The sequence below is a fragment of the Ursus americanus genome, chromosome 17 (genome assembly GCF_024610735.1).
Source record: "Ursus americanus isolate L20-20 chromosome 17, mUrsAme1.1.p, whole genome shotgun sequence".
In the NCBI taxonomy this organism is placed as follows: Eukaryota; Metazoa; Chordata; class Mammalia; order Carnivora; family Ursidae; genus Ursus; species Ursus americanus.
This window is the reverse complement of record NC_142143.1, coordinates 36,011,183-36,035,171: the sequence shown is the minus strand read 5'-3', so window position 1 is coordinate 36,035,171 and position 23,989 is coordinate 36,011,183. Positions and strand designations below refer to the sequence as shown.

Genomic DNA, 23,989 nt, shown 5'->3' with positions numbered 1-23,989 from the left:
ACTTAGATGCAAGGTTTAAAATCAAATAATCTTATTTACCCAAATAGCTGCAAATATATAGATGTTTTAGTCTTTTCTACAGAGTTAAATGTTTAATTTCAATCCAAAATTTGACAGTTTGAAGGCTGGCTGATTTAACTAGTTGATTTAACATGTTTTATTGATTTAGTTAACACCTATTTTTAGCTCTCTGTCAATATAAGGAAGCTATGAATCTTGAAATCATCCACAGGAATATAACAAATATGAAGATGTCATGATGAATTTAAGTAACTGGTAGAAGGCAAACTGTTTATTTAGAAACACAGTTTTCACATATAAAAGATTTTGTTATTAAGAGAAAGGCCAGGCAGCTTAGTGGCTACTATTAAACACTCGAATTTCGAGTAGGATATCCTGGTTCTGGATTCCTCCTGCTTTTCTCTTAAGTTAATTGTGATGATTAACTGAAAAATGTGTGTGTGTTTCTGGGAGGATATATAGTGCTTAGCCCAATGCCAAGCACACAATAATCTCTCAAAAAATTGTAGATTGCTATTATTTTTACCAACTGCATAAATAAGTGAATTGCAAAGTAATTTATAAAATGAATGTTGTGCTACAGAATCATCCCATGAATAAATGTTTATTCATCCAAGAAAAGGATATTTAGTCTTGGGTATAAAATAAACTACTGTTATTTTGTTTGTCATCAAGTTCAAATCGTCAACGGAAAATATTTTTCTGCTACTCAACTAATAACTAGCTGATATTAGTCTTTTGAGCCTTATAATAGCAATAGAAGTTTAGTATTTCAAGTTTACCAAGTACTTTCTTGTATACAATCTCATCCAAATATCATGCTTTCTTTGAAAGACAGGCTGATCCAAAATGTGTTAGTATTCCATTTCACATATAAAACTGAGATACTGAGAGAGTAAATAAATTGCCAGGGGCTACAGAATTAGAAAGTGATCAGTCTAAGACTCAACTGGGATCTTTAACTTCAAGTTAAATATTCTTTTTTTTTCTTTTTCCTTTCTCCCTTGTCTCTCACTAAATTTCAGTATTCCATTTTAATTTTTTAAAAGTTAAGTAATCTTTCTCAAGTTGTTAGCTTTAAAATTAATATGAATGCTTTAGTAAACATATGGGTAAAATAAAATGGGTCAATTTATGATCCTTATGATCAAAGTATTAACATCAAGCATTAATAGTAAGAGGAAAAAAAATAGTTTGTAATCTTCATATGCAAGGATTAAACAGCCACATCTCCTATCACAAGAAAAACAAATCCTATGCTTTCATCAGGGAAAGGATTCTAACTTAAACAGGAAAAAGAGTCAAAAAGATTGGCAAAGAGACTTCAAATGTCTCAAGCACGACAGGAGACAACTTTAACCTATATTTTAAACAATTGCTTCACAGAGGTCTTGGAAATAGTAAAAACAGTAGGAGTAGCAAACAGCAATTTCTTTAGCTCTTTTCATTGTTGCCTTTTAACACATGTTGTCATAAGACATCTTGATTTCCTTTTATTTGGAAAGATTCTTTGTGCTGGAACAGTACAATTATCAACAGCAAAGAAGACATTTTCCATTGATGGATATTAGCGTGGGCAATTTACAGTATCTACACTTTTCTTTACCATACAGTATCATCATAAAGGATAATCTAGAGGTATAATAAGCAATTGTAGGCCTCTGTGAATAACTACCGGTTTCACAATGCTGAAGCTTTGAGTTTATCCACATAAAACAAAAAAAAGGACATCACTCAACTATTACTAAACTCTTCCATGCAATAAAATCAATTAAGAACTACACATTTTTCTAATCCAGAATGATACAATTCCAACAGGAAGTATAGGCTTCCAATAAATGGGTCTATGAGAAGGTCATAATAGTTTGCAAGCAAGCTAAAAATGTCACATCAGAGAGTTTTACATTGGGATGTAGGGTGGGAGCTGCAAGATGTCATTACCTTATGCAAACACTGTTGTCATTAAACAAATAATATTTTCAGGTAAGTTTAGCCATGGCAACTTGCTTCAAATGCTAACAAAACACAGAAAAAAACTTGTATTTGAATTTCTGTTAGAATGTTAACTCAAAGTCGGTCATGAAATTGATGAAAATAGTTTCATACATTTACTAACGATGAAAATAAGCTAATCAGCTGAATTAGGCTGTGGTGTACATAAACATACAGGAAGTTAGAAAGCTGTTATAAAATTAATCATTTTTATAAAGGCAGTTACAAGCTTTCATCTCATGGAACTGGGAAAGAGAAAAGGATCAAAAAATCGTAACTGGCAGAGTCATCAAGATAAATAATTATCAATTTTAGGATTCTGAAATAATTTAACTCAAGAACTTTTGCAGTAGTCTCTTTTTTCTACATCTGGAGCTTTCCATTCACAGAAATGGCAGTCTTAATTTGAAGAGGAAAATGACTTGGTCATTTCATTAAATTTGCAAATAAATGATCACGTAACTTCAGATGAGTATTGCTATCCATTCCCCAAAAGCAAATTTCTTTACTAAGTGCCATTTAACAGCCTTCCCACTTTACACATTTTTCTGGATCATCTTCAGCTACTAAATTTCTCTCCAACTATTAACTATTCCTAAGTTGCTTATGGATTTCAGAAGCTTCCTGATTTTTAACCTTGTCAAGTTTTAGAAAAACATTTCACCTCTGGATTGATTCAAAGTGGCCAAAGTCATCTGAAACAACTTTAATTTCATATTCATATTTCTTCCTTTCAAATTATGATGAGTAACAGAACTTCATAGATTTAGATAAGGAAATATCATGGTAGAATACACATTGTTTCATTTGGTAAGTGGAAACTGGCAATTTTTAGTTTGCTGGGGGATCTCAATTGAGAACCTCACCTGAGTCCATCATCTCACAGTAAAATTTCCTTGCTCAGTCTTATTGGCTCTTTGCCATATTCTACATTGCCTTATTTTCCATTTCCTTAAGCTCATAAAAAGTACCTCTGCTCCCATCTCCCTTAGCCGAGAACTCATATTTCCTTGGGAGGAATATCTCTGATAAAATGCCTATGTCTTCTTTTCCCTCCAAATCAAACTTTTGATTCATCTTTACACTACACATTCCATTCTCCTTTCTACATTTTTCAGAGAAAAGAGGTCTACTACCTGCAATTGATCTTGAAACCATGCCCATCCTCTACTGTGGTTGCCCATCAAAAATTGCTTCTCCTTCGTTTCTTCCTTGGCTGAAAACATTTTCAACAGGCTCTCTCTCAATAAGCCCAACTTTTTCAAAATATTTTTAAATAATTTTTATTTTGTTATATTAGTCACCATACAGTACATCCCCAGTTTTTGATGCAATGTTCCATGATTCATTATTTGCGTATAACACCCAGTGCACCATGCAATATGCGCCCTCCTTAATACCCATCACTGGACCCAAATTTTTCAAATTTTAACCACCTTTCTCCTTCTTTGTCAAACTTCTCAAAAGAGTATTACTCTTCATCTCTATTTCTAAACTTCTAATGACTCATTCTTTTCATCATAGCTGAAACTGTCTTTACAATTGTTTCCAGTCACCTACTTACAAATCTAATCATCTCATATTAGACATAATTTCTTGTAACTTCATGAAATATTTGACACTGTTGGCCACCTCTAATCTCCACACTTAAAACTCTTTCTCTCTTTCTCCATCTCTCTTTTTTTTTGCTTCACTAACTCTTAACCCAGGTGATTTTTACATCTCTCATTCCTCCTTCCCGGACTTTTATATGCTTTTTAGGATAGGTTCCACCTTTGCCTATATCTATTCACCTTTTCCATGTTTTCCATTCATTTCCATGGATTTCACAAAGAATTGGTTCTAATCCCAACTCAATAAATCATTGTGATGATTTAATGGTGTAATGTATTTAATGTGATGGCCGAAGTCCACAGTCCTGTAAGTCCCCCAAATATTGAGCTTGCTCCCTCTAGTTCCTCTCATCATTCTGATCCAATATTCTTCTAAATGCAAATGACACTTGATTTGCCCATGCAAGTTCTTTATTTTTTCCTTAGGAAATGAGACTTCAAGGATAAGGCTGGTTATAGATGAAGTAAAATGAAATGCTAATTTCCTTAAGAAAATTCTAATTGAAAGTTGGTAAATTCACTGCTTGGAATAAACAAACACAGAATGAAAGCAACATAAAAAATATATCTAGATCAGCCTACAATTCAATGTACCAGTTCTTTTTATGTATAATGCAATCATGCAGAAAAGCTTTTAAAATAAGTACACCTGTATATTCAGTGAAAATTAGTCTGTCAATTGAGTTTTTACTGTAACTTCTACACAATCCATTTTGTCTCATTTAAGTAAATAATTTTAAAAGGATATGGGCTTCTGCTAAAGGAGAACACATTGTTAGGAAGTAATCTATTTATTCTTTCTTGCACTTCTTTTTATTGTACACTTGTGTGTGTGTGTGTGTGTGTGTGTCTTTCCAATTTTAAGCAGTAACAAAAATACTCTGCAAACTTTATTGTATTTTCCATGTCTAAATAACCTGAACTCATTTTTTAAGGACAATGGCCTGGAAAATGTATTCAACATTAACAATACGCTCTATCTCTATGGGGCTATTCAAAGAGGCATAAAATGGCAGCAAACTTTTACCACACACACACACACACACACACACACACACACGTTACTGTTTTGATTCTTTCATTTATATTATTTCCCATTACTAAAAGAACAAAAGAAATGCCAGACATGGTAATGCCTCTGTTCTACACAGTTCAGTATTTTCTGACACTAGTCCCTTCTATCAAAAAATTATAGTGATTTTTAAAAATCTGAACTATAAAAATAGGACTTTTGCTATCATATGGCTATCATATCCTTTTTTTACCTTTAACTTTTGGAGGTACCACTGGTCTCCAAAATTGAAAATGTGATCATATTTCTTCTCTCCTTAAAAACTCTTGTTGGCTCACTGTTGCCCGTGGGAGGAACCCTAGGCTTCCCCAACTCTGCTCTGCCTACCTCTGCAGCCTAGTCCTCACCCCTCCTCCTTCCTGCTTCCCTTCTTTTCCTCCAAGTCTATCTGGTAAGCTCTTTAGAGTCACCCTTCAAATTCTAGGTAATTTTTTTGCTCTAGAAAGATTTTGAAATTTACTGAGATACAACTGACAAATAATACTGTGTAAGTTTAAGGTATCCAAAGTGGTGATTTGATATATGTACATATTTTTGAATGTTTAGCACAATAAGGATAGTTAATACATCCATCACCCCACATAATTACCATTTTTTAGTTGTTGGTAGTGAAAACATTTAATATCTACTGTCTTAACAAATTTTAAGTATACAATACAGTATCATTAACTATAGTTACCATGCTGTACATCAGATCCCCTAATCTTATTCCTTATAACTGTAAGTTTCCATCCTTTGACAAGCTTCTCCCCATTTCTCCCCTACCTCCAGCCTGGACAACCACCAATCTATTTCTATGAGTTCAACATTTTTAAAATCTACATATACGTGAAGTCATACAGTATTTCTTTGTGTGACGTATTTCACTCAAAATTCATCCATGCTGTTGCAAAAGACAAAATTTCTCTAGGAAAATGTTTATAACACTATATGCTTTTCCTTCTTTATGCCCATTTAATTAATTACTCTCTTTTGTAATATTAAAAAACCTTATTCTTATTTTATTTTCACATTAGTCATATTGTGAATTTCTTGTGGTAAACTGTACGTAATGTAAAATTTACCATTTTAACCAATTTTAAGTGTAGGGTTTAGTATATTTACATTGTTGTGCAAACATCACCACTATCCATCTTGAGAATTTTTTTCATATTCCCAAACTGAAACTCCATACCCTTGAAATAACAACTTCCCATTACAATTACTTTCAACGTATCTATTTCCTATATTTGTGAGAATTTTGATTCATTAAATATCCGAGTTTTATTAATAGAGTTAAACCTAGTACTTAACTCAATGCCTGGCAAACAGAAGATACCCAATAAATGTTTGCTGAACTGAGGTGTCATGATCAAAATCACACATCAGCTAATTACATCAGCTAGCCAATGCCAATTACGTCAACTTTCCAGCTGTACTCCACTCTAACCTAACACTTCACAAAAGAAAGAAAAAAAGAACATACTTACAGTAGTTTTCACTTTACCAAAACAAAACAAAAATAAACCAAAACAAAACCTGCAACACTTCCTCATTTCATACAGTATGAATTCCACACTTTGGTCACGGCATTCAGGGCGCTCTGAAATCGGAGTCCCCACCTCCCCACCTTCTGAGTCCCCCACCTTCCACTTCCATATCTTTTCACACCCAAATCCTTACTGACACAACACTATCCTTTACTCTTGAAACAGCCAATTTCAGGGCTTTGTTTTTGTTTTTTTTTACCATACTGTCTGCTCAACCTGAAATGTTTTCCCCTAGTTTTAAAGCCAAACCATAGCTTTCCTTCAAGGGTGATCCTTCTCTGATCCTTTAGTTGAGAATAAATACCCTTTCCTTTCTGCATTTTGGGCCTCTATTTTTCATTTACTTAGTTTTGCACTAAGTTATGTCTTACTTACATTTATATATTCATTTTCATTACTTGAGGGCAAATTACATGAAAATTTACATAATGTTTCATTTATCATTTTGTTTTTTCCTATTCCTCCTGTCAGAGACTCAGAACTTTCTGCATTTGGTGGTTACTCAACAATTGTATTTGGAAAGAAGAAACATCTTGTTCATTTAACCCATATAATCAACGCATCATTGTTTACTGAGCATGCCTAAGGTTATTTAAATTTTAATACTAAGGAAATGGCAAAGGAACAATGTGAAAACACTGGTTAGAACAAATTCTATACAATGAAATTTGACAAATATATGTTAATCATGAGGTTCATATCACCGTAGTGAATACAATAAGTACAAATGAAAAAGATGCAGTCCATTTTCTCAGGGAACTAAGAACCTAGGCTTAGACAGATCTATAATTAACTCCAATAGTTGTTGAACAGTCATAACAGATGCTGAAGCAAGGAACTTTAGCAATTTTTACTAAGGAGTGATGACTGTTGGCAAGAAATCATAAAATATTTAATTAAAAAGGTAATGTCTGAACTTGAGTTTAAATGGGGAAATATGATTTCAGTGGGTGAATTAGGGTTGTGGAAGCATTCCAAGAGAGACATTAGCATAAGTAAGATACAGGAAACATGTTGGCTGATTCAAAAACAATGAATGTAATTATGTTAACAAGACCTCAGAATGACTCAGTCAGGGCAGCAGAGGTAGTAGAAGTTAGAGCTAGATTTATAGGTTAGGACCATTGAAGAGGTTCTTGATATATGATTATATTATTAACATATGTTAATACAGTATATTATAGCATTATGTTATTAATATATTAATACGGTATTTATTGCATATTAGTATATACTACATATGGGAATGTGTTCTGAGAAATAATCACTATGATTAGAGCTTTGCTTAACAAGTTTAACCTTGGAGAATTACATAGCAGAAAGGGACAGGAAACAAGAATAAATACATACAGTGTAATATAGTGATACAATACAGTGTACAATATAGTGATTCAACACTTCCTTCAACACCTGGTGCTCATCACAAGTGCCCTCTTTAATCCCCATCACCTATTTAACCCATCCCCCACCCACCTCCCCTCTGGTAACAGTCTGTTTATTCTCTACACTTAAGAGTGTTTCTTGTAATATTCCCAGTGAGAATTAATGAACACCTGAACCAGTGGTTTTAATGTATATGCAAAAAGAAGAGAGTAAATGGATGGGCGGTTGATTACAGATACAGTTAAATGTAGAGACTGGAACTGAGTACAGAGAGTTAAGACAAATTCAGAGATAAGAACATTTTATAGTAGGAGAGAATGGTACCTTAGGAGAAATGACCTCTCTGGTCTGGTCTGTAAAATAATAGTACCAATCTTCCAGGATTATTCTGCTGATACATATTTATTTAGCACAGTGCCTAGGAATTTAAAGCATTCAGTAAATATTACCTATTGTTATTGCTAAGTGATCAACAGAATCATGTAGTCATGGAAAATGTTATCTAACTTTAAAATATCTTTATCATTTTTTTATGATATAATGAAGAGTTATTGAAAACACAAATATGACAAATATATAGCACATATACTTATAAGCAGCAGAGACAATGACAGTTTGGTATTTATACTCAAAATTTTTTCTAGTCCTACAATAATGTATTATTATTGCTTGTATTTGTACAACATTGGGACCATTTTATGCAACTTCTTTCTTTTTGTAAAAGAATGTTTTGGAACTCTTCCCAAATTAGAACATATAGTCGCCTCATATTCTTTTGACTAAGGCTACTTATTTCATTGCATTAATGGGCCATAGGGAATCTAAGGGGACACTTGGAAAAACTAGGTGGAGTTCTAGGCCTACCAGTACATATGGTGCCTTTATGTAAATTAGAAAATTTGTTCCCTGTAGGTGATGACGGACATACAGGTGCATATCTTGATTTGCAAACCCTGAGCAAGATTTCAGTCTCTCTGCTTTGCCTCATGCTGGATACCTGTGGCAGAGAACAATCTCTACAACCTAGTGATTAGCAAAGCTGTGTGGAAATGCCAAACCAATGTTTAAAACCTTTTGTGAGGCTCAGAAAAAAGCATGAACTTTGGACTACAGATTTTGTCTTTTTTTTCCCACAGAAGTCACGGTTGTAGCCTTGGATGTATGAGAAATAGATGAGGATGCCATGGAAGAGTTTATATAAAGGTAAGGTATTAAAGGCTGATAACTCCAAAACATGTATGAGAATGGGACAAGATGAGAGAGACAGAGATAGGGACAGATAGACAGACAGACACAGAAAGAGAATAATGATATACAGATGACAGAATAAACTCTATTAAAATAATATAATGACAGAATAAACTCTATTCTATCATCTTCTCAGACTCTACATATGCATATCTATGTATGAATATATCAAGGTATCACTTGCAGTCTAAACCCCTGCTCTCTGATTTCTCCTTTCTCAATTTTGGAACTGAAATAATTCAGGAATATGTTTGGATAAATTCCTTGCTATCTGAACAGTTATTACCAATAACAAAACTCGGGAATCAAACAGATTCGGATACTATGGTGTCCTCACTTGTCAAGCTTGCTATACGAACTCAGGAAATGCACAGATTTGAATTATAAGGGACGCTTGTAAGTACATTTGAATTTTAATTAAAAATCTGAAGCATCAAACGAAATTTTCCCCCAACCTTTGCTCATTTAGCCATCTGCAGAATTTTGTTCTAGTACCTGATTGTTTTTGTCCATGTTACATATTTTTGTTTGGTTCTTAAGACTGTGTTCTTAAATGTTTTTTTTTATATTAAAAATTGCCCTTTATTTTCTAAAATACTTTCTTCGATTACTTCCTCTAATATTCAAACGTTACCTAGTTCCCCTTTCTAAAGCTGACAATAGTGTAAATTTTTCTAGACTTTTTTGTCAGATTTCTAAATGTATCTTATTATCAATACATGATGCCTGGTTTATAGAGATTTCTTGTACCAACTGTTATTCTAAGAACTCAAACTGCAGGTATTTTCTGATTTCTCTATCTCTTTTTTTTAATTTTCATAATGAAATACAAGTTTCATTGTGAAGTAAAAGTTGGCTGCCCCCCATGTACTCTCTCTTAAAATCATTAATTATTTATAAACAATTTCTTGTTAGAAAACTAAGGGAACTTCCCTACCCCTTTCCCCATCCTTGCATATGTGACTTCCTAAATAGGGATTCTGGTAAAGCCACCTGGAAGTTAATAAAAATCAGGGGAAAAAACCATACTGGAGTTAATAATAAGCACACAATTACTTTCCTCTTATGAAAATGATGTAAAACAAAACAAAAAGCATTCAAAAGGGCTGCAGTAATTATAGAATAATGTTAATGACTTAAAATATACATAAGCAATCAAATGGACCATGCTGCCTACAATAGATTGCAATAAAATTTGAGGTTAAAGTATTTATGATAACCGTCCAAAGTCTTTCCTCCACTTTGGTTCTCTCAAGGATTGTTCTTCCATTTTATATCTAATTGAACTATTCTGTTGCCATATCTGGAGCAAATTTTGTGAGCCCTACTTGAACTCGAGGAATATTTTTATTACAGGGTACACAACTTTGCCAAGAGGTCTCACCACACCTTTGTCTGGGACAAATAGAAGCTTTATCATTGCATGGTAAGCAAGGCTTTTACAGTAGTAGTTGCCAAGGCTTTGTCTTTTCACTCTCAACAATAAAGTATTTTGACGGATGTACCCAAAATAAATGTACTTTTAAACATACATGAAAATCAAAATTGACAATGATAAAACACAAAATAAATAAACATTTAATATTTTCTTTCTGGACATTCTAGGAATGCATATACTTACTTTATTGATAAGACCTATTCCTTCTCATAAAAAGATGGAGTTCATGTCATTATCTATTATTTCAGAGGTTCTTTTCTTCTATGATGACTAAGATGTACCAATCTCTTATATCCCTTTGTTCTTTTGTTTTACTTATTTATTTATTTAAAGCCATCCAGTTTGCTAAGCTGATCTGGTCACCAAAAAGCTTTGTCTGTATTTTTTTTTAAACTGTTGTGCCACCGTTTATGTTTTTGACACTGCTAGCATTTAGTTCACACGGAACTCACCCTCCTTGCGTTTAAAAGTCCATTTTTTCTAACGTTTAAATTGTTAACCTAGAACAAAGGTAAACTTAAAACTTGTTTAATTGATCTAGCTTATTTTAAAGAACAAGGTAATTTATACTAGTCGAGATTTTTATCATGGTTTAAAAATGTGTATTTGTGTGTACAATGTAAATGCAAATGTTATTTTAATAAGAATGCCTTGATAATATTTATAAGTAATGACATTAGCCTCCCACATCTTTAATTATTTAAAACTAAGAAGATTTTGTAGGATTATTTTAGTGTGTCTACTACTAGCAATACCAATATTTACAACACTGGAATAAATTTTTGGAGAAAAAGGTAGCATTGTAAGTAAATGTTAGCGAAAAAGAGATAGGGTTATTTTGGTGGCCTACACAGGTTATTTTTCAGATATTTTATATATTTTTAATGTATTATTTTATCTATCTATATATCTATATATATCTGGTCTAATGACCCAAGTTCATTTGTGTACTAACAACCAAAATTAGTAAATTTTTCTAAAGAACAAAACAACTCTTTAAATGTCAGAGATGGTTATAATACTTTAGGCATGAATGAGAGCAAGAGAAGCGGATTCCATGATGCCACTAAACATGGGCATGATGCTCCTAGAAGGGTAAGAACAATAAGAACCTTAAGGGAAGTATATTTATATCTCTAAGGAGTTAACTTCATTTGTGACATTTTCTAAATTTAACAGATATTTGACATGTTTTCCAATTTTGGAGCTGTGTTTTACTTTTTGAAAGGACTGGTATTCTGACTGCAGTCTTTCTAAGCCCCTTTGTCCTTAGTTCTTGGTAATTTTCTTTTCATCTCTCAGTGACAGATCTGAATCACCAGAAATCAGAAAACATGACTCTGGCAACTGGTTTCAACAGACCTTGTTCAGTGGCATATACAGAATGTAATTTATTTTTTGTGACAGTTGTAATAAAAGTGACGTGAAACACAAGGGCTATAATGTTAGTGATATTGCACCTCAAAAGAGGAGAAAGTTTGGTATGTTACCTCCTGATTAGCAGCAGCTAGTTCTTCTTCCAGTGCAGAGACTCTTTCTAAAGAAACCCTCAGTCGCTCCCTTACCTAGAAGAAAAACCAAAATATGTGCAGTAATGTACATCCCATACATGTTAAACTATGCTGAATCCATCAATACCATTATCAGAGACAGTCACATTTGGCAAATTACTAAAGTCTTTATAGCCCTCAGTGCTCATAAAAACTATGAATGCATTGTCACCTCATAGCATCACTATTATCAAGGGATTTCCTTATAAGAAAGTCATTTTTGTGTTCCAATGACAGAATTTCCAATGGGGTTGGAGATAGACCTGCTTGTTCTTAATCCTGACTCATACTAAGTGGAGGCAAAGTTCAAGAGTACATTATGAATTCATCTGAAAAATAGACTCACTGATTAAGTATGATACAGGTAAAAATTTTTCTACTTTAAAAAAATAATACGTGAGCTTCATTTGGTATAACTTCATAAAGGATTCTTAGAACCTGAAAAATGTTGTCTACTGCTCATACATTTTGTATTAATTAGAGGTCCATATTGTTCTTGAGGGATTGGCAAGTATTTGATTACTCTGGAATTCCTAACTAGCTTCCAGATACCAAAGGTTAAGCCAATATATTCCGTAGAACCAAAGACTCTGCACATTTCGTTTGAAGATAATTATGATTTGAAGATAACTCTGATTTGCAAATGTTTCATACATAAATGAAACTCAAAGTAGTTTTTTAATTCTTGCTTTCTTAGAACTTCTAAAATTGATTTAGCTATTATATGTTCAGATCTTTAGATATGCTCTATATTACATGTATTTAAAAAGATACATTTTTTTTTGAAAGATTTTATTTATTCGACAGAGATAGAGACAGCCAGTGAGAGAGGGAACACAAGCAGGGGGAGTGGGAGAGGAAGAAGCAGGCTCATAGAGGAGGAGCCTGATGTGGGGCTCGATCCCGTAACGCCGGGATCACCGCTGTGCCACCCAGGCGCCCCAAAGATAGATATTTTTTATCATGTAAAAAATTTAAGAAATTCAGGGAAAGAAATCTGACTGAATTAAAATGAATGTCTACAGCGGCTTAATTCTCCTTAGAAAAGAATCAACAAAATTTATAGCTTCAACTTGAGATGCAATTCATGGTGAATTTTTGATTATGAGTTAACATAGATTTTTTTTTCGCATGGTAATGTTACAGTATTTGTGACATTAACATGTATTTAAATATATATTTTTATAAACCCTAATTTTATTAATTCTTGATAATATAGTTTAATGAATCACATTTTTAACTGAGAACATAATACGTAGGTTAACCAGTATAGTTTAATAAATTTATTACTAATACATAATATAGGTTAAATATCTAAATTATGTTTTAAAAACTTACATAACAATTTTAATGTTGAATTATAACATCATTTTCCAAGTAGTAAACAGACCAAAAAAACCCATTAATATCCTATTAATCTAGAATCTAATTAGAAATTTTTTAAAAATCTCAATCATATTTTTGTGCTGTATAATGATAACTGATACATATTCAGGTGGCTGGGTGCACTTTACTCCTGAAATATATCTTGAGTAAGAAAGAATAACTGAGAGGAGTTTAATATTAATTTTACTTAGTTATGCTGAAATTCTCTGAAAATTAGTAATATTTACATAAATTTATATTTGATATCAAAGATAATTATACAGGATCTTTCCTGATATCTAGGCATCCTAGATGGACTGCCAGGTACCAGTGCTGTTGGACAAATAACTGTTCATTAAAAAGCCTAAAACTAATGCTGATTAATATCTGAACAAGAGCTACTTGAAAGGAAATCTTTGATGATTTGACCTGGGGGAAATTTTTTTATGAGTAGCTTGGATAGATGCAAAAGAAGCAAATGTCCTGAAGGCTGAAAATAAGGAGGATTGCTGATACGTGGAAAGCAGATATTAACAAAAATCTTAGTAGATGTGGTTGATATTTAACAAGGATGATTGTAAAGTTTTACGCCCACTTTCTAAAATACCAACTATAAAATATGGGTGTCCTGAGTGAGAAAGGTCTAAGAATCCTAGTGGATGAGAACAGCAATATGAAACAGTCTAAATGTAACTTAACGATCTCACCATATGCAACATTGATCAGATCACATTTAGACTGCTGTGAAGAGGTGAAGGTGTCCTATTTTAAGATATACTGATACACTGGAATGTTTCTAAAAGAGTCTTTCAAATCATATAAAGAATGGCTGAAACCAGGTTATCTTGTACATTAAAATATCTTCCTGACCTTCTTTGCTAAACTGATATCACAGAAATTGTTCTAAACTGGTTCCTATTTACAAGTTAAGCATTTTTATTCTCATTATATTGAGCCTCCAAGGAGTAAAAATCATTAAGCTTATAAAACAATTTGAAAATAGAATCACCCCTCAATAAATTTAGAATGGTATCTACAGCTTGAGATTCTACTACCCACAAAGTAATGAATCTAAAGCAGTCTTTATGAGAAAATAAAAACAACTTCTAAATATATTTTGAATTAGCTGTAAATGTAAAAATTCGTGCTGTAATTATCAATATAGTATGATATAAATCCTTTAGTCACATCTATATGCAGATAAATTATTCTCTGTATTTAATTCATCTTGCACTAATCTCTGCTAAACTGATAAGAAAAAAAAAAGGTAAGATCCAAAGAAGTAACCTTTCTAGGGTATAAAGAATCCTAACATCTTACTTTGTCTATATAGCTAAAAATGCATTAATAGGAAAAAAAATTATTATCTCTGACAAGCCTTTTAGCTTTCTGCTCTGCTCTGCTAAGCACAGCACCAGCGGAATGCCATAATTACTTTTATTTTCCTTGTTAGATTTGGTGTTCTTGTGGAGCTATCTAGATATGACTGATATGCCATGACAAATTACAATTTTAATTTTTTCCTAAATGTAAGTACACAGTTGATAGCCTTAGCTCTCTACTTAACCTTTTCTGATTTTTTACTATTTAACCACATTCAATTAATCCATTGTCTATGTAGTCTTTAAGTTCATATATATTGATTATTTATAGAGCTATAAGGTAAACTCCAAAATATTTATGTACACCTAGAATTTTTTATTTCTAATTTCATCTGTTACACCAATTTTCTTCATAATGGTATATTTCTTCAAAATAACTCAAGATTTTTTTCCCCAAAAGATGTTTCAAGGCTACTTACATTTTAAATCCCTGAGGATTTAAAATAAAATAAGTCTCTAAAAATAACAAATGTGTCTCGGGACAAAGAGGAACTCTGGTGGAAGAAGCACACATTCCAAATTAAAAGTAAGGTATGGCAAGGTTTCACTTTGGAATTATCATTCTTATAACAGAAAACATTGTAAAGAAATCTCCTTAGACCAGAAGTTCAAATTCAGTTTTGGCACTGTGATAACAGATCATAGAAATGTATGTGGAGTGCATATATATTTACTGTCTTTTTGTTTATATTCCCCAGACATAGCCAATATGTCTTTTAAAGGAAAAAAAATTTAGTCAATGATATCTGAATGATTGCAAAACACATGTATATCTCTCATATCGTACGGCACACGAAATTGGTAAACATATCGGAGAGTGATGTTAAAATTATTGTCGGTTTTAGCTAATTGTGAAAAACTGATCCTACAATTCAATGGATATATAAATAAGGACATTAATAATGAAGATTGCCAGTCATTGTAATTTTCCACAGCTATGCTCAATTTTTTAGATTTTATTTAGTTCTTCATGTGTAACTCTACCCTCTGTGGTAAAGTAGGTAGTGTCTTCTCCTGAGGACATGGTTAATTGCATCTTCTTCTGATCATCTCTATGTACTATAACATAATACCCATAGTACTTAAATTAGAATGTTGTAATTTGTGTCCTCACCTTCCCTATCCTCTTGAGTAGCTGTGAGCTATTCTTAGGGACACTGTCAATGAAGGCACAGATTAATCCTTCAATAACTAAATAAAATGCTGTTTAAAACAAGCGTGGATCAACAGTGACACCAATATCTTTACTTAGCATGAAAGTTTTATCAAATGCTGAAATTTACTCACATTAATAGTAATATTCATTAACATTTAATGAGCACTTGCCATATGCTAAGTACTGGCTAAGAGTTTTGCTTGTCAGATCCCATTTAATCCTCATGATAATTCCATGAGGTACATACTACGACTCTCTTCATTCAGAAGAAGAGGAAACAGATGCATAGAGAAGTTAAGTCACTTGTCCATATCTGTCCAACTCCAGAATCTAAGCTCGTAACATTTTTCCTTTAGACTGTCAGCAATACTTAGCTGATAATCAGTTCAGTTGCCCCTGAATTCATCAATGTCCATGGCACTTCTGGTGAGTAAATACTACTACAGCTCCTAGGCCCATGGTATAAATGCTTCGTTTAGTTACGCTAAAAGCTCACTGAACATCTACACAGTAAATTATTTCTAAATTTTAAGCTGTGCAACAACTATTTTTTTCTTAAATGTACTCATACCCAAAGGTTATTTGTCTTCAATATCGTTTATTTTGCCTTACATCCATTGTTTCATAACAGCATCCCTCAAGTGATGTGGGAATGCTTACAGGGAACATCTAAAATCACACACTCTCAAGCACTTTCACTCAAGCCATTCAAAATTATGACACTTTCTCTGGACAGGCCATGTTCTTCTTACATCTCTGGGTTATTTTACATATTGATCCTGGTGCACAGAGTATCTTTATGACCCTGCTTTAAAACTCCTACACATTCTTTAATATTCAGACAAAATGTCCTCCTCTCTGAGAAGACATTCTTGAATTTCTCATCACTTTCTCAAGTAGAATTAGTCACAACTTTTTCTGTTACTCCATACATATTGTTTCTTAACACTACCTATTATTGACATATGAGTCTCTAGTGCCAACTTTGAACTCTTGATTGTAAGGAGAATGTCTTATCTATTTTTGCATGGCCAAATATCTGTCCTATATAAAATATATATTCCATAAATATAAAGTCTTCCAAATTCTTAACAATGTACTTTTGTAATAAGAAAGGGAATATGAAACTAAACATTAAATACGTTCATTATTTGATATTTGATATTACATTTATCAAGGATTTTATGTAATATCAATTTGTTTTATTCAAAATTATTATTACTGGCCTCCCACAGCTAAACTGAAAAATAAGGTATAATTTCTTAATAATCTAGAAGATAGAATTATAGTTATCCTTTTGCACATACTTCACATAATACCCTGCTCTAAGAACATCTGAAAGACCAACGATAAAAGTATCTATGTACATAAATATTAACTAGAGCACAAGTGTCTGCATGCTCAAAACGTAGATATAACTGGGTAATAATCCCTTATTTGGATTTTAATACTCAGAACTTGTCAGGTACTTTCTAATGAAGTGCCCCAATTCCCATTCTACAAAATCCTAAAGCTTTATTAATTTTAAAAAGTTAATTCTTTAACATTTCACAAAATTAAAATCATGTCATAAGCCTTACTAATCTCCAAAGGATATTATCATCATATTGGCTTATTTATGTCAGTAGAAGTTATTTGAGTAACAGCTAAGAGAAGCTTACTGCTATTAAAAAGACCTAAGGCAGGTTTTTTCACTAATACTTTATGCTGTTATATGTAGAGACTCTTCAAAATGTATATTCAGAACTAAGATATTAGAGATCTAAAAAAAAAAAAAGCATGCTTCTAATATAAATCTCCAAAGGTTAGAGTACATCAAATTTACACCTCAAGATATGTTCAATTGTCACTTAGCAGTCTCCTGTGTTGGCATCTATAGACATGCACTTCAAAGAGGGGCTGGGAGGAGAGAAAGAGAGAGGAAGAGAGAGGGAGACTGAATGACAATATTAAATTTCAAATGGCCATCTGGACTAGGACCATAGTGCACCATAATACAAGTATAACTTGATAAGCCATAGATTCAGTGGCAATAAAAACAACATGGTTATGAGTATTACCCATACACACCCAATAATCCAGTTGCAATTAAAAGAACGATATTCCTATCATTCAAAAGTGTTTGTACTGATTTACGTCAGGAGTCAGCTGAGTCACTGAATGAAGACAAGGAGCTTGAGGCTGATGACAAAAGCACTGTTAAGCTTGAAAGCTTTTGTCAGTACTAGAACTTTTTTAAAATTAGTAGATAAGGCTTATTTTATTTTTTTGTTACATTTCAGCTTGATTGAGGTATAGTTGACACATACAATTGTTAAGAATCCTTTATCAATACTATACCTTTTCATCCAAGGCCTTGTGGTGCTCAAACAAAGATTTCAGTGCCTTGAGAACCTCGACCTCACTGGAGACTCCTGAGGGGGACTGGGCTTGCCGTTTCACCACTGTCATTCTTAGTGACCTTTCATGTCGGGACACGAGGCATTCCAAGTGCTCCAGTAACAGCTATTGGGTTTAACAGAAAATGCAATTATCCCAAACGTAATTATCTTATGAACACAAGTTACTAATACTCATGACGACTACTGTAAAAGATTGCAGGTGTGCATAGTATCTAATGATAGCCTCAGATTTTTGTCACAGGTAGCAGCCAAGCAGCACAAACTTGAGTCTAAACCAGGGTTCCTAAATTACATTTAATAAGTCCCATTTCAAGCATATAATGAATTACTAATTTAAGAAATATCACATATATTCTTATCCATTCTTTTAGACAATTTAATAATTTCAGCATGAATTCAGTAGAAATAGAAAACAAAATAGGCATGATCAAATAGAATAACTATTAAACAACATGGCACAACGCATGATGATTGTGTTAAGAAAAAAGTATTAAAAGTCAAAACCAATTTAATTTACATTTGGTGTTGCAATGAAAGTAATGAGCATAATACAATCATCATGTTGCTTTGAATGTGATTATAGTGATAATCACATTTGTGTAGTGATTATAGTGATAGTTATAATCACATGTTGCTCTAACAATTATAGGGAAAATCACTAATGATTTTATTCACAATTAATTCTTAATAGAAACAGAAATAATAGAAAAATATATGCAACTAACTGGGATACAGTAACCGAGCTTTACAATAATCACTTGGGGAAAGGAGGTTAAAGGGCATGCTTTCGAAACTGTCTACCCTGGAACCTACATTCACCCAGGGTAGCCTCTGAAGCCATGATAGAAGTCAGGAGAAAGTCCAATGAACAGTGTGTCAGTCTGTTCTAACATTTCCCAAAGAAATTTTACTTTTCAATGTTTTGTGAATTGGGGCTTCACCTTTGTTTTGTTTAATAAAGGGAGTTCTGCTGCTAAAAACAAAGATACATGAGGAAAACAAACAAACAAACCCTGATGGTTTAACATCTCAGTTACTGGGATTTTGCCAGTGAACAACAATACATGAGCAGGAAGTTTTGTAGAAGAGATTTTCAGAAGGATAGTGAAAAGCATACACTAACAAATGGTGTCTACGTAAAATAAAGCAGATATCACTCAAACAAAAAAGGAAAAAGCAGATATAAGGTACTGGGATGGAAAGGTACTGGGATGGAAAAATTTGCAGGCTTTTTCCTAAAGCTTACATTTCCTAAAATAGGAAAATTTTTGGTTTTCACAGTCATTGTTAGATTCAGGGTCATATATTAGTGTCACCTTTCTTAGCCCTTAATAAATTAATTTCTCCCCATTCACCATCACTAATTATGGTTCAAAGTGTCAGAAAACTTTGCCATGCATTGGCATAAAAGAACACAAACATCCGAGATCCTAAATGTATATAGATCGGTAGGCCGGGATCAGATTTAAGGGTCAAAATAATATTAATAGTTCTTCAGTATGAAGATGGCACAATATTTTCAAAGGGCTTTCCTTTTACTGATCAATCTCTGATTATATTCCTGTTGTTCTACTCTCTTGAATTCTCCAGATACATGCATGCACTGGTTACATCCAAGCTGTTTCACACAGGTTATGGGATTTTGTGCGAACTTAACCCTGAAATAGAGTTATGGGAGCTGGAAAGAGGAGACACCTACTGTGCATAGAGCAGTAAGCACATATTTTAATGAGAAAGAGCTGGCCAAATGAGGAGCCAGATGAAGGACTCGAGGCAGAGGGTACAGCACAGGCAAAGGCTTGGCTTCTTCAGGAACCTGAAGGAGGCTGGTGTGGTTACAGCAAAGTTTGTGAAAGAAAGACCAACACCAGATCAGCAGGGTTAAGTTCACACAAAGCCCTATAAACTGTGTGAGACAGCCTGCTCCCCAGGAGACCTTTCAGGGTCCAGATACTCGAGTTATCCCCCGCAATGGTGTGCTAGAGCGGTCTCATGCCAGCCTGCTAGAGTGGATGGCTACTTCTCAGGATTTTTGTGAGCCAGTAGTTCAAACACAGTAATTGTTAAAGCTTAAATTATGTAAGCTTATAATTAAATAAAAAATATTTTTAAAAGATAATAAACACTCAAAACGTATTACTTCCCAATTATATTACTAAATTCCAAATTTTTAATAAAATTCCTAAATATCCTCTGCTCCTTGGATTGTTTACTTCATTGTATTTGAATGGCAGAAATACTATAGACTGCTTCCCAACCGTGCATTGTTTCCCATCTCTGCATTCAGTGACATCATGTTGGTAGCTTGAAATCAGCTACAGTGGGAGTATTTACAGCATGGGAATTCCAAACACTATATAGATAAGTATTTTTTTAAAATTTTTTCTGGAAAAAAAAATGGTTTACCAGCACATCAGGGTCTCTGCTACCATCAAGTCGTCAGAGCTGGGAGCACAAACGTTATGCCCCTTCTGAATCCCTGACTCATAGAATCCGTGAGTACAACGTTGTTTGTGACGTTAAATTTTGGGGTGGTTTGTTATGAAGCAACAGCTAATCAGAAGACCTTCTCTAAAAGTATCTATAACCATTATAGCATGTCAACAGTACTGAAGAAAAGAGAATACCAAATTTCTTGGATATTATCCCCGAACTAGGACTAATTCTTTGGTACACACTCTTGCAGAGGTTTTTGATAATCTCATAGACAAAAATGATTCACCTTTTGGATATTAGCCTATTTCTCTGGCCACCACCAAATTTGCTCAATGGGCATAAAAAAGTGCTCATGGTTTCAGGGATGGAAGTTACTCACTGACCTGGCAAAATGAACTTCTCACCATTAAGGTTGATAGCGTTACCACCACAGTGGAAAGGCCAAGTGATTAGATGCAGCCATCAATTCTGAACCCATTTCATGATACAGTATACCTAGAGCCCAGCTTATTACCTTGCAGCAAGTAGGTTACATTAAATCCCTTCCATCCGGGATTGGCGGCTGTCTTTTCTTAATGTAATACATGTGTTTTCTGGAAATGAATTTGCCTTCTCTAATGGCTCTGCTTCTACTAGCAATCCCATCCTATCAGATTTTTGCTCATAGTCTTATTATCATATACAACATTACTTCTGACCAAAAAAAGAAAAAAAAAAACAAACACATTTTACAGTGAAAGGAGTAATGCGATTGACTGATGCTCCCAGCCCTGGTTTCACCATGCTATCACATCATTCAGAAGCATGTTGAGTTCCTCTTTAAAATGGTTAAATGATCCAAGGAAGAGTCTATCTTAATTCTTGCTTGGAGATAACACATGGCTAGACTGGGGTGCTATCATCCTGAAATTAGTATATACTTAGAGTTAGTGATGAATATATTGGTTCATATACAGAGGTTCAGGAATGAAGGTTTAGAATTGGAATTTGCAATTGCCAGTAGGACTTATTGACCACTTGGAGAAGAGAGGATCTTTATTTTTTTGTTATATACATAATGTATATTAAATTATTCTCCCCTTTTACTCTATTGTATACTGGGTATTTGATTCTGATTAACATTTAAAGTAGTCCATACATTACAGAATATTAAGATATGATTGAGATTTAAAAAGAGCAAGAAGGTACATATGGAAGAACCCTGGTCCTGTAACTGGACGCATGCACTTTCTTTTTTGAGAAAAGGTGATTTTGTTTTTGTCTAAGAAGTATAGTTGTACTGTTGGGTAGACACATGTCAGTATTGCTGCTGTTTAGAATTTTAATATGGAAAAGAGTATAATAAAAGTTAGGTTGTAGTGGAGACTTTGTATTTACGGTTGCCCGAAGTCTTCTGTACATCTCCTCCATCTCTGATAATTCCCTGAATGTCGAACATCATCTTCCAATATTGGAAACAAAAAACACTTCCCAGGCATGTTTAACCACTAGGTGGCAGACATGTGACTTAAAAGTCAGCCAACCAGAGTCACCCACACAGGACAGATTCTGAAGGGTCCAAATGAGGAGGAACCATACTAGGCATGGGGGGTCCATTTTGTTGGCACAGGTAGTAACAGAGGTTGCATGTTTCTGGGACTGGGAATGTAAGGAAAACTCACAAAGCTAAGAAATATGGTCCCAGACATTGTGCATGGAAGCTAGGTGTGGAGATTTCTTATATTCCTTAATTAATGTCGTCTTGATTAAAACAGTTAAACTGTATATATATTATGAAACCAAATAATGTGTTCTTATTACTATAAAACAGACTTCTTAGGGGCTTAACAATTTAACTTATCCTTGATACTTCTCAATACTTAGGAAAATATTCTATAGAATACATGCTTAATACTCACTTGTTGATTGTTGTAAGATAAATGTAAGTTACCTAGCCTGGACGATGTGGCCAAAATGTTCAAATCTAGAATGTATCCATGTCTTCTAAGCTTATAAATTATAATAAATGAAAAATAAAGAGGAACCCACAAAGATAACACTAAGGATCTACTACTAATTGTACACCTTTGGTAGGAGTAACGCTTTTATCTAATGTTTAATAAATCTTCAAATCGGCAAAGAAGTCAAACTGTCTCTCTTCACAGATGACGTGACTCTCTATGTGGAAAACCCAAAAGACTCCACCCCCAAACTACTAGAACTTATAGAGCAATTCAGTAATGTAGCAGGATACAAAATCAACGCTCAGAAATCAGTTGCATTTCTGTACACGAACAACGAGACTGAACAAAGAGAAACTAGGGAATCCATCCCATTTACAATAGCACCAAAAATCATACGATATCTCGGAATTAACTTAACCAAAGACGAAAAGGATCTATATTCTAGAAACTACAGATCACTCTTGACAGACATTGAAGAAGACACAAAAAGATGGAAAAACATTCCATGCTCATGGATCGGAAGAATAAACATAGTTAAAATGTCCATGCTACCCAGGACAATCTACACTTTCAATGCCATCCCGATCAAAGTACCAATGACATTTTTCAAAGAGCTGGAACAAACAGCTCCTAAATTTGTGTGGAACCAGAAAGGCCCCGAGTCGCCAAGGAAATGTTGAAAAAGAAAAACAAAGCTGGGGGCATCACGTTGCCTGATTTCAAGCTATACTACAAAGCTGTGATCACCAAGACAGCACGGTACTGGCACAAAAACAGACACACAGACCAATAGAACAGAATAGAGACTCCAGAAATGGATCCTCAGCTCTATGGTCAACTAATCTTTGACAAAGCAGGAAAAAACATCCAGTGGAAAAAAGACAGTCTCTTAAATAAATGGTGCTGAGAAAATTGGACAGCTATATGCAAAAGAATGAAACCTGACCACTCTCTCACACCATACACAAAGATAAACTCCAAATGGATGAAAGACCTTGATGTGAGACAGGAATCCATCAAAATCATAGAGGAGAACATAGGCTGTAACCTCTTTGACACTGGCCACAGCAACTTTTTTCATGACACATCTCCAAAGGCAACAGAAACAAAAGATCAAATGAACTTGTGGGACTTCATCAAGATAAAAAGCTTCTGCACAGCCAAGGAAACAGTCAAAAAAACTAAGAGGCAGCCCACGGAATGGGAGAAGATATTTGCAAATGACAGTACAAAGACTGGTATCCAAGATCTACAAAGAACTTCTCAAACTCAATACACGAGAAACAAATAATCAAATCAAAAAATGGACAGAAGATATGAACAGACACTTTTCCAATGAAGACATACTTCTTGACTAACAGACACACAAAAAAATGTTCAAAATCATTAGCCATCAGGGAAATTCAAATCAAAACCACATTGAGATACCACCTTATGCCAGTCAGAATGGCAAAAATTG

General features: G+C 33.8%; 1 protein-coding gene across 4 annotated transcripts in view; it reads right to left on the bottom strand.

Annotated features, from left to right (window-relative positions):
* PPFIA2 (PPFI scaffold protein A2) overlaps positions 1 to 23,989 on the bottom strand; it is a 463,684-nt gene that overhangs the window by 158,887 nt on the left and 280,808 nt on the right. For all 4 annotated transcript variants that reach the window (XM_087868891.1, XM_087868889.1, XM_087868890.1 and 1 more), the window contains 2 exons: positions 18,090 to 18,254; positions 11,787 to 11,861 (listed from right to left, as the gene is read on the bottom strand). In XM_087868891.1, coding sequence (XP_087725017.1) covers positions 11,787 to 11,861; positions 18,090 to 18,254 — 240 coding nt within the window. The remainder of the gene's footprint in view (positions 1 to 11,786; positions 11,862 to 18,089; positions 18,255 to 23,989) is intronic.